At 43.7% G+C, this 12,554-nt stretch overlaps 1 protein-coding gene across 1 annotated transcript in view; it reads left to right on the forward strand.

The window, feature by feature from the left end:
* CASQ2 (calsequestrin 2) overlaps window positions 1-11,019 on the forward strand; it is a 66,755-nt gene extending 55,736 nt beyond the window's left edge. The window contains exons 9-11 of the mRNA XM_081493319.1: window positions 6,220-6,320; window positions 8,345-8,419; window positions 9,623-11,019. Coding sequence (XP_081349445.1) covers window positions 6,220-6,320; window positions 8,345-8,419; window positions 9,623-9,826 — 380 coding nt within the window. The 3' untranslated portion in view covers window positions 9,827-11,019. The remainder of the gene's footprint in view (window positions 1-6,219; window positions 6,321-8,344; window positions 8,420-9,622) is intronic.
* The last annotated feature ends 1,535 nt before the right edge of the window (window positions 11,020-12,554 follow it).

Below are 12,554 nucleotides of genomic sequence, written 5' to 3' on the forward strand. Positions count from 1 at the left end.
GGTCCAGTCTCGTCTGGCAGGGAAGGAATCAGAGCTCTCACTGCATCGGGCGTGCATGTATGTGTGTTCAGTCGTGTCCTACTCTTTGTGACCCCCATGGTCTGTAGCCCGGCAGGCTCCTCTGTCCATGGGGTTTCCCAGGCAAGAATACTGGAGTGGGTTTCCATTTCCTCATCCAGGGGATCCTCCCGATCCAGGGATCAAACCTGCATCTGTTTATTGTTTTTTTTTTTAATTTATTTATTTTTAATTGAAGGATAATTGCTTTACAATATTGGCTTGGTTTCTGCCATATATCAACATGAATTAGCCATAGATGTACATATGTCCGGGGTTTCCCAGATGGTGCTACTGGTAAAGAACCCACCTGCCAATGCAGGAGACGTAAGAGATGAGGGTTCGATCCTGGGTTGGGAAGATCCCCTGGAGAAGGAAATGGCAATCCACTCCAGTATTCTTGCCTGGAGAATCCCATGAACAGAGGAGCCTGGTGGGCAACAATCCATGGGGTTGCAAAGAATTGCACACGACTGAAGCGACTTAGCCTGCATATATGTACGTACATATGTCATCTCCCTTTTGAACCTCCCTCCCACCCTTTTCCACCCCTCTAGGTTGTTACAGAGCCCCAGTTTGAGTTTCCTGAGTCAAACAGCAAATTTCCATTGGCTACCTATTTTACATGGGCTTCCCTGGTAGCTCAGACTTGTAAAAAATCTGCCTGCAGTGCAGGAGACTGGGTTCACTCCTTGGGTCGGAAAGATCCCCTGGAAGAGGGGCATGGCAACTCACTCCAGTATTCTTGCCTGGAGAATACCATGGACAGAGGAACGTGGTGGGATACCGTCCATGGGGCTGCAAAGAGTCAGACACGACTGAGTAACTAACATACACGCATATATATTTTACATATGGTAGTGTTTATGCTTCCATGCTACTCTCTCCATTCGTCTCACCCTCTGTCCTCCCCCTCGCCTGTGTCCACAGGTCTGAGCTCTATATCTGCATCTCCATTGCTTGGCAGGTGCATTCTTTACCACGGGCCCCTCTTCTTTATTTGGATCCAGCTCTGAGATTCCAGGCACACTCAGGGAAATCACTGACAGCCAACTGAACAGGCTGTGGCTCAGCTGTAGGGTAGAAAGAGGGGAAGGGGCTCATGACTCCTGGGTGAGGGGGAGGCAAAGGCCAGCCCACCAGCTCCCAGGTCCACCCATGTGTCTCCTGCTATCCATGCCCTCGCTTCCCTCATGTGGATGCTTTCATTCCTGGAGCTCAGATCTCAAGCACAGACTTGAGCAAGAAGATGCAGCAGTTTGGGTCAGTGTGTGGAGACCACACGTGGTAGACTGTGGAAACAGAACCCGAGGTGTAGACCAAAGACCTGAGTTAGAATCTTGGCTCTGCCACTTGTTGGTGTGAGATGCTGGGCAATTCAGGGACTCTCCCTGTGTCTGAATTTCATCCTCTTTAAAATGGAGATAATAACATCTTCCTACCCTCCACCAGGACTAGATACAAAGATTAAATGCAAAAGTACTTACTAGCCAGTAGCCAGTAAACGCTCTAGAAATACTGGTAAAATCAAGGTTGGGCAACATGATCGCAAGCTTCCTGCACATAAAAACAATGCCCTGTGTGCGTAAAGGAAGACGTTGGGAGATGGACTTCTTGAGAAAAAAGGAAATTTCAGTTTGATGAAAGGAAACAACTCTTGGCTGTCTGGGTTTTTGATTCTGTACTAGACCTTTAGGGAGGCCAGAGGGTCTCAGCGCTGGAAACATTCAAGAGAGAAGACAGACAAATGTTCTGGGTGGGGCTATCTATACACCTGCCTGGATATGTGGGATGTTTGGGAATCCCTTCTGGCTTTGAGAATGGTGGCTTCTCTAACTAATGACCACAGAGAATAGCTCTCTACTTTCAATGGTGAAATAACTGCTACTCTATAAATCTCAAAATAATAATATTTCCTCTTTTTTCTTAATCTACCTTTTAAAAAAGAATTACAGGCTATTCTTTTTGAGAAATACATGGTCACAATCTTAAAAGACCTCTAAGCTGGGTATATCATTGATAAGAAAATGTTCATTAATTTCAAACTCATTCATTCATTCATTCCTATAGCTGTAACTGTGAACTAGTTTTGTGCTTAACATTGAATTACAAGAGTGAAATATGGCTCCCAACACCTGCCTTCCTGGTCAAAAAGGGGGGTTCCAGAGTGGATGTGTCCCTTTTCCAGGACACCTATTTTACAAAGAAACACAAGTGGTCCCTAAGAAGAAACTGAACTTGTAAGTTAAAATTTTAGTGACTGAATACATATGAGGCCAGTGTAGCTGTCTTAATTCTGCTTTCACAGATGAATGAGAATTCATTCCAACAAGGATTCAAGGCTGGGGATTGACGGAGGTATATAGGGCTTGTGAGCCTTGGATCAGGAATATCAAAATTAGCTTAATGACTTTAAAACAAAGTAAGTAAACCTTGCTTTAATTCTGTACTGAAGCAAGGTTCTCATAGTCATACCAGCTGCTATAGCCACCCCTGCAGCCTTCAATCACTGAGTCAGCAACAGGGACCAGAAGGAATCACTCTATGATATACCACCTCCTGGTGTAACTGCATAGGAACATGTCTTCTCTGCCACACGGGGCCAAAACTGTATCTAGCCCACCCTTGTGCCCAGATCATTGCACTTAAGACATATGCATTGGATAAACAGATGAATGGCCAGGTTCCTTGTATTCAGGCAGAAGAATGTCAGAGCATTTCAGAAGAATAATAGCTAAGTCTTACTTTGTGTCAGGCACCATCTAAGTGCTATAGACACTAACTCATTTAACTAATAATCAGTCCACAAAATCAGTACTATTGTTATCATCCCCCTTTTACAGACAAGAAACCAAGACATTAAATGACTTGCCCTAAGTCACACTCCAAACAGCAGACCCAGGATTTGGACCATTTGCCCCAAGTATCCACATGTTTAAGAATCAAGCTTGGCTGCCTCCTTGAAGAACAGGTTCTGTTCTGGAAATATTCTGGGATGCAGAAGGAGTAGGCCCATTACAGAATACATCATCCGGGATGTCAAAAACTGCCCTTGACTCTGGATGAAACATCCCAACTTTAATGGCAAATCATTTATTAATTTATTGTAGGCATGTTTTTTGAGCTTTCTTCGTTCCTCCACGGGCACAAAGAATATACTCGTCACAAAAAACTTTCTGTATTCTTAAAAACAAGCGTTAAACCACAATATTGACTTATCTTGTTTATGTAAAAACTCCAGATCATTTGATTTTTCTTGCAAGACCCAATTTTTGTTGCTTCAATCTTTCTCTTTTTATTTCCAAACCTGCTCTGAAACAGAAATGTCCCTGTATGTACATTCCTATTTATAAATCGTGATATGTGGGTTTTCCATCAGAAACAAGCAGTGCCATCCTGTGTGTTGGGCTTCCGTTCAGATCTTCTTCCTCTACATTCGTACCTAGATCCGTTTCTGCCTTCCCTTACGTCAGTCAGTCTTTCGCACTTCAGCTTTACTTTCTACATGAATTCCGGACTGTGTTGCTGAATTTCATCCTCTTTGTGAATTTCTGATTTGTCACATGTGATTCTCGCTTTCCAGAGTACTGGCAGCAGCACCTTCCTTCCTTGTAGCCATCCATCTCTTCTCGTCTGCTGAAAGTGGTCACTGAGCTCTTGAGGAAAACCCCTTCTGGGGCAGTCTGTGTATTTGATGATACATAAACCCACAGATAACCCAGGTGGCACCATAGTCCCTGTCCTGTGACACAACGACACTCCCATAGAAGGCAGATTCGTAGTGTCCAGGTAGCAGCAGCCAATGGCACTCTGGAGGGACCTTCTCAGCCACGCCTGTGGGCAGCAGGAGGAATAGCCCCACCTCCACTCCCCCCCCCCCACAGTGATACATGACAAACTCTAAAGCACAAAACACCATCCATCTCTGTCATACAATCTAATTTGTCATATATTTCAGAGGATAGATGGAAAAATCACCCAGACCACCCAGATCTCTGCAGGATAGGGCTGCAGGCCATAAAGACCCTCTTCTCTGCTAGAGGTAGCTCTGCCTTCCAGGTAACAAGGGCTGAGGGGTCCACTCTGAATCTTTAGTATGATTTAGCCACACTTAAAGAGACTACACCCACTCAAAGCAGAGCTGCTAAGAATAGTGTGCATTTTGCCTAGAGTGTATTAGGGAAGAGGAAGTGCAAGGAAAAACCTTTCCCAAGAGGCCCCAGGTAGCCAAACAAAGGCTAGGGTGGCTGGAGAGAGGAGAGGCGTGTTCAACAGAGGCTGCAGAGAAGGGTTCAAATTGACTGGTGGTGTTAGTCGCTCAGTCGTGTCCAACTCTTTGCAACCCCATGGACTATAGCCCACCAGGTTCCTCTGTCCTTGAAATTCTCCAGGGAAGCATATTGGAGAGGATAGCCATTTTTTTCTCCAAGGGGTCTTTCTGACCCAGGGATGGAATCCCTGTCTCCCGCATTGCAGGCAGATTTTTTACTGTCTGAGCCACAGGGAAGTCAAATTGACTGAATGCCGTAGATTTCTTTTCCAGTATGTTGTCCACCCAGGCATGGGGACAGGTCTTCCTTATATCTTGTGTGTGTTAGTCACTCAGTCATATCTGACTCTTTGCAACCCCATGGACTGTATAGCCTGCCAGGCTCCTCTGTCCATGGAATTCTCCAGGCAAGAATACTGGAGTGGATTGCCATTTCCTTCTCCAGGGTATCTTCCCAACCCAGGATCGAACCGGGGTCTCATGCATTGCAGGCGGATGCTTTACCGTCTGAGCTACTAGGTCATCACTGGTCCCCTTCATCCCAATTGCTGGGCCTCTTCAGATCCATCTCCCCTCAACCTCATCTATGTCCCCCAGAGAACTCGGTGAGCCCTCCTTAGAGTCTTCTCTGTCCTAGGGCTCTTGCACCAGAGGGTTTACCAAGAGACTCTGAGGTCTTTCCATTTTCCTGAGTTTTATTCTAAAACAAACCATGAGTCCCCTATACTCTGAGATTCCCTGAAACCATGGAGTTTTTATATGTGGACACATGGGCGTGCTTTTTCCAGCACTTGGACTTGTACATACAAACACATACACACTGGCACAGAGCTTATTCTCAGGGACTTGTTACAACCTAAACTCTTTGTTACTGATTGGGAGTCGGGGAGAGGGATGCTGAAGGTTTAGGCTATGCTTTCTCTTAATAAACATTCCTTTTTTTCTTACTAAACACAATTTTTGTTTATGACATAAAGTTTCTCTTTCTCAGTTCTTCAAGGTTTAGGCTTTCTGTGCTCTTGAAGCCATCAGCTTGTCTTAATGAGGCTTGTATCTGCTTTTCATATGAATCATCCTTCCCCTGGGGGGTGCTATGAATGCTGTGAATTGAATAAGAAGAGGGCAGAGCTCTCAGGGAAATAGTGAGCGGGAGGAAGGGGACCCCATTCACTAAGTCAGAGCTTTGAAACCAACTGTCGTAAAGAACCTACCTGCCAATGCAGGTAGCCGTAAGTGACGCGGGTTTGATCCTGGGTCGAAAAGATCCCCTGGAAGAGGGCACAGCAACCCACTCTAGTATTCTTGCCTGGAGAATCCCATGGACCAAGGAGCCTGGCAGGCTGCAGTCCATAGGGTCACACAGAATCGGACACTCTGAAGTGACTTAGCATGCACACATCAATCAGAAGCCCATTTAGTTTGAAAGTTTTAGGAACTCCAGATTGTAGAAAACTAAGGGTCCAGGCTAAAAGTTCTTGGTCAACAGAGTGAATGTTCTGGGGAACTCTGAGGGATAACAAATTATCCATTTTAAGAGATGGCACGGAGCACTGAGGACCAGACTGGAGTTCCTCTGTTCTGGGTTTGCACTTTCTGACTCCTAGGCTGGTCAATTTTTATAGGCAATTTAGCAAATGGAATTTAGCTTTGAGTTACAACCAGACACTTCCCTGTGAAACTTTTAATTTCTTTATTCAAAATATTTATTGTTTCTTTGAATAAGCTGCTTTGTGTCTGAAGTTCTCATCTGGCTCATTTTATAGAATAATCCTGTAATTGAGGGTATGCACCGAATAACCTAAGAAACCCTCATGGAAAAGCGGCACTCTGCTTTCCCTCTTAGAAACCATGTATGCGCAGAGCTTACTCAACCTTCTTGCATCCTGCTTCAGATGGCTATGAGTTCCTGGAGATCCTGAAGCAGGTTGCCCGGGATAACACAGACAACCCAGACCTGAGCATCGTATGGATCGACCCCGATGACTTTCCTCTGGTGAGTGGCTCAGATTGGGGCCTCGTCCTTGGTCACCTTCACAGTCTCATGTCTGTGTTTAGCATGAGAATTGGATGCACGAAGGAGGAGGTAAAATAGGAGGGGCACCTGCAGAAGCCCAGTGGCTGCCTCTACCCAATGTGAAGATCTTAGCCCCTGGGGCAGCACTGAACTTAAGGACTGATGCCTACACTGACCTGGTAAGACTTACTGTTCTCACTCTCTGGAGGCCAGAGTTGCTCTGGGGCCCACTCAAGTATGGGTGAAATTCTTCTGCCAACGGTTCCGTAGCTGCCTACCACCCCTTGCTATAACGTCTTTCGTTTTCTGAGGGGGACCATCACTCTGAGGCAACCAAAGTTTCTAAGTAATAAACCTTCAGAGATGAACATTCTGCATGGAGTTAAGAACAACTTCTGGGAAGGCAGGGACCCTGTCTGTCTTGTTCATCATGCTCTCCTAGCATAATATCTAGCACCTGATGAATGTGTAAGGCTCTTAAACTCTTGCTGGGTCAATGATCAAAGACTTGATTATGCTTCATTTCAAAGAGAATAAACAGAATTTGTAGCAGTATGTGAGCCCAGTGGTAATGAATGTAGCTAATATACTCAATGATATGCCCAGAACTATGGTAAATTCTTTACATGCATCATCTCATCTAATGCTCTCAACAACCCTATGAAGTACAGACCATTATAATACCTATCTTACAGGATGACAACTGGAGAGGTTTAAGCTGTAAGTGGTAGATATGATCTTCTAACCTAGGTCTATGTGATGCCAAAGCTTGGTCTATTAGTCAATAGACTTTAGGTTGAGCTAAATGCTGATACTCAGTACTAACTATCATTAGGATATAAATGATAGGGACACCCCTGGTGGTCCAGTGGTTAAGATGCCACACTTCCACTGCAGGGGGCAAGGTTCCATCCCTGGCGGGGGACCAAAGATCCCACATGCTTTTCGGTGAGACAAAAAATAGAAAAAAAAAAAAAGAATATAAATGCTCTCTATCTTCTTCCAGGAATTATCATTTGTTGCATAGGTCACAATTGATCAGTTCAGTTCAGTCGCTCACTCATGTCCAACTCAAACTATGATTAAATATACAAAAATGAAGGGTGTCAGTGATCTCAGGGGTCCTGGAACCCAATCCTACGTAGAGGATGCGTGAATCGAAGGCAGAGAATTCCATGTCACCTAAGGCCAATGTCTTAATTCTGGGCAACCATAACAAAGTCATGGCCTTAAAAGATGCTATATATTATAGTTTTGTTTGTTTATCTGTTACCTGGTTTTAGTTCTCATTTACTGGGACTATTTTGTTTTGCAAGCTCACAGATGGTCTGCTTTTCTCCTGACCTGCTCTATGCTTGCCTTGCTTTTTGCAAATGAGAAATCTTCAGACTTCTGATTTCCAAGTTCTTGACTATCCTCTAGTCCCCATCAGACCATATATTTGTTTGGGAGAGTTTCTACCACTGAATATCTCCATTTTCTTACCCCATGGCCCCTTACTCATTGAGTCCTGCCCCAGTCAGATATTAGTCCACATGAACCCAAGTCTGTCTGAATGGAGAAGCCTTCTTCTTTCTTCCATGCCCACTTACGGCACACCACTGCTTTCCTAGACATCTCATGAGCAAAGCGGCTCAAAGTAAGGGGTTTTTAAGTGAGATATTGTGGAGGGGAATGGCTCCTTCACCACACATAAACTGTAAAAGAGCCATAGGGAATTTGGGAAACAACTTTGGATCATCTCTGTAATATTCTTCCTTCCAGCTGTAGAAGCTTTTATATTACATGCTTTCATAGTTTGTGTTTTGACGTCTTTTTTTCCATGCTTATTTAAAGTGCTGAATGCCAAGTCTTCAATTTCCTCCACGCCCACAGCTGTTTTGGAGACCTTTAACTAATGGTGGCCTCATTACTGTGATGGGATGGCAGGTGGGTCCAGCCACAAAACGTGGCTTGAACAGGGGATGATGCCTGCTGTCTAATTTTATTTTTTGTTGCTATAGCTTGTTGCCTATTGGGAAAAGACTTTCAAGATTGACCTCTTCAAGCCACAGATTGGGGTGGTGAATGTGACAGATGTGAGTATACCTCATGAAGGCTTGCTCAGATAACTTCCACCTGCCCTGGTTTCTGCCACACAGCCCAGACTGCGAGATCCTGTAGAGGAGTCCAGCCCCTCATGAAATGAGCAGGACTCTTGGCCTTGCTAAAGCTCAGGAGACTTGCCACCATGGACCGATCCTAGTCTGAGTCAGGGTTGGAGTCAGGGCCACCAAAAATACTTTTGCTTTTCACCTTATATCCTACCATTCTCTTTTTAAACTGTTTTAATGTAAGCAGAATTTTAATCATTATTAGTGATTTAAAAAAGTGAAAAAGTGAAAGTTGCTCAGTCATGTCCGACTCTTTGTGACCCCATGGACCATATATAGTCCATGGAATTCTCTAGGCCAGAATACTGGAGTGTGTAGCCTTTCCCTTCTCCAGGGGATCTTTCCAACCCAAGGATTGAACCCAGGTCTCCCACATTGCAGGCAGATTCTCTACCAGTTGAGCCACAAGGGAAGCCCAAGAATACTGGAGTGGGTAGCCTTTCCCTTCTCCAGGGGATCTTCCCGACCCAGGAATAGAACTTGGGTCTCCTGCATTGCAGGCAGATTCTTTACCAACTGAGCTATCAGGGAAGCCCAGTAATTTAAAAAGTAGTTTACAAAATAACAAATGTAGAATTTCCCAGGTAACTGAACATCTACCAAGAGAGTGAAAGGACATTGCTAAAAAATAAAAAAAGAAGAACATTGCTAACTGGCTATATAAACGAACAGTGGAGGGATTCCCTGGTGGTCCAGTGGTTAAGACTCTGACCTCCCAATGGAGGGAGCATAGGTTCAATCCCTGGTTGGGGAACTAAGATCCCACATGCTGTGTGTCCAATAAATAAAATAAAACAATTAAAAAAATTTTTTTTAATGGAATATGTATGTATTATATATAATTCAATGGAATATAGATTTCCTTTTATATTGCACAAACAGGATACTACACGTACCATTTGCTACTAAGCATTTCTGTTTAATGGGCTTCCCAGGTGGCGCAGTGGTAAAGAATCGCTTGCCTGTGCAGGACATGGGTTCGATCCCTGGGTCAGGAAGATGCCATGTGCACATATTCCTGATAAGTGTAGGTGACCTGGGGTTCACTCAGGACGGTCGCTTGGAACCCTCTGGCCTGGCTGCTCCTTCGTGCACTCACTCTCACACTCATTCTGCTTCTGGATGCAGGCTGACAGTGTCTGGATGGAGATCCCGGATGATGATGACCTGCCCACAGCTGAGGAGCTGGAAGACTGGATTGAGGATGTGCTTTCTGGGAAGATAAACACTGAGGATGATGACGATGACGATGAAGACGATGACGACGATGACAATGACGATGATAATTCTGATGAAGAGGACAATGACGACAGTGATGACGATGATGAATAGCCTCCAACTCCAGATGAGTTTCACGAAGACAAAACCACAGCTACCCACTACCATGCAGACAGCACAAGGTAGCAGCAAGCAGCCCCGGCCCGTGTCCAGCCAGTTCCTTTCCCTTTACTCACATCTCTTTTCCCACTTCTTTCTCATCAGATATGCACCTCGGCAAATGCCTTTCTAAATCCAGCAGTCCCACTCGCTCAGCAAGGACGGTGGGGAATTATTCCCATGTTGGCTGTCTTAATTGTTATGAAAAAGCTTTCGTTTGTTGTCAGATCATCAGTGGCCATGGCAGTGCCCAAATCTGTTTGTCTAGAGAGAGCAATTCCCTAACACCTCGCCTCAAGTTTACTTGTTTGACTATGATAGTAGCAGAATGGACAGCTTGCTAAGTCACAAGCATGGTGTGACCTTACAGCCAGAGCCCAGGGAAGACACACAATCCATTTAGCCCCCGTGCCTAGAATATTAGTTAGGATCCCTCCTCAAGCCGAGAAGATCCCTCTTAGCGAAGGCTCAGTCTTGGAAATAAGTTTTGCAAATCAACTTCTCTTGGTTCTATTAAACTTATTATTTTAGGTGTAGATCCAACCATTATGAACTCAGATCCAAGCCTTTGGATGGCTATTGAGAGGTTTTGAAAAACACGCGTACTGATGTCACCATCATTTCTAGTATATTAGGATATTGGGATGGGAGGTTGATTTGCTCTCTGAACTTCGCTGTAGATGACCTTCTTGCATATACACACAGGGGTCGGGGGAGCTAGAAGGATTAAATGTTTTAAATTCTTTCTGATGTCTTTCGGTCTCTGATTGGGTCAGCTGGCGTCCTAGCTTGAGCTAGGATCCTGATATCCCTCTGTCTGTCGCTGCTAGTCAGCCTTTCCATTCAGAGTCCAAGTTGGTTTTTCCAGAGGGCAATTCACTCTCCACGGATCAGTGCTTCCACAGGTGAACAGGACAACAGTCATTAGGATTCATAATGATGCGCTGAGGCACTGAAAAAATCCCCAAGTGCCTTTCAAACTAGTTATATTGTGCTCTGTAGTTTTAGCATTGGGTGTGCATTCTAATGTTCTAATTTATTTTCTCAGTCTTTTAACACATGTGTAAGACACTGCAAATTCTTTGAAAATAGGACAATCCTTTTATGGAATAGCAGCTAACTGTCATTAAAGTTTTATTTTGAAAGTACTGAGACTATCTTGAAAATCCTCTCTTGATTTTTTTGTTTTTCTGCTCATTCTCTCCTCTCTGGGCTCCTATTCTTCTTCTCTATTCCTTTTTAGTTTTCCTTTCTGCTCTCTCTTCCTTTGCCTACCCTTTAAATGTCAGTCTTCCACGGTATCTCTCAGCTCTAACATTCTTCCAAGGTAGTTTATCATCCATGCCTATCAGCTGATAACTTCCAAGCCTGGGTCTCTAACCTTGACCTCTCTCCTTGGTTTTAGACTCATTCAACTGCAGCTGGACATCTTGGTTTGGATGTTGTACAAGTGCTTCAAATAGCATCACAAGACCAAAACTCATTACCCTCTCCCTTAAACTTGTCCTCCCCTTTATGAAGTCCCAGTTCAAATGATTAATATCAGCATCTGTCCAATTGTCTGTGTGGTCTGAAGGGGAGCCCTTCCCTTCTGCTCCCATGGCATGTTGTGCACACCCCAAATCTTGGCACTTATCATTTAAAGTGTAACACATATTTGCATGTCTGTTCTTTCATTAAATCATACGTAGGCTCCTTGGAGACAAGAGGTTTATTTACCATCGTATTCCCAATGCTTAGCACTTTGCTCAGCACGTCGTGGACACTCATTTATTGGACTGATGGGTGAATAATTCAGCACTGTTGGATCACAGTGCTTCCAAGGCCTCCTTATTTTTCTCTTTGCCTCACAAAGCAAGGCAGACACTTCCCAAGCTGGACTATGTGGCTATCCAGAGAGACTCAAATAAGCTCTGGGGGAGGTGAATTTATAAAGAGATCTTTGAAGCTAATCCTTCAAATAGCCAAGAAATGTGTTCTGTCATCAGAGTGGTTTATTTCCCAACCCAGGAAAATTCCCTGGTTCTCAGAGGCCTGACTAATATGCATTAAATTTAAATCATGCCATGCTGCTCCTGTTTTAGAAGCACTGAGTGTTAAGCTAGTACTATCTGTAAGTAGTAGTGCTGTTTTGTTATTTGTGTAAAACTTTTTCAGCTATTTATTGAATATTTGGTATGTGCCCAGAGCACTACGCTATATACTTTTAATGTATTACCCCATTTAATCCTTAAAAAGATCTTATGAGTTTTGTTATTTTTCCCATTTTACAGATGAGAAAACTGAGTGAGGCACAAAGGTTTCAAGTAATTTTCCCAGAGTCACACAAATACTTTAAAGGAATGTAAACATAACCCCATTTTTAAAGATTTAAACTAAATTTAATTCTTTAAGCAATCAAAGGATTCCATTTCTTTTACTCAGATGGTGTCTCAGTATGGACTCAAGGGAATTTCTTTTAATCCTTTTTACTGTTTAAGCCAAGATGTCTTTCTCCCTTTCATTCTGGAAGCAAGTAATCAATTTGCAGTGCTAGTAATGTTGCCTAATTTGAACTGTGTGATCTGACCTTCCTGCTAGGGAAGCAAAAAAAAAAAAAAGTGTTATCAAGAATGAACATTTAAATCTATTTCTTTAGAATATCATCTCATAATTGAAATGAGTTTGTCTTTTCTGTAACAAG

This window comes from Giraffa tippelskirchi, chromosome 5 (genome assembly GCF_054371585.1).
Source record: "Giraffa tippelskirchi isolate mGirTip1 chromosome 5, T2T-mGirTip1v1.2.pri, whole genome shotgun sequence".
NCBI lineage: Eukaryota > Metazoa > Chordata > Mammalia > Artiodactyla > Giraffidae > Giraffa > Giraffa tippelskirchi.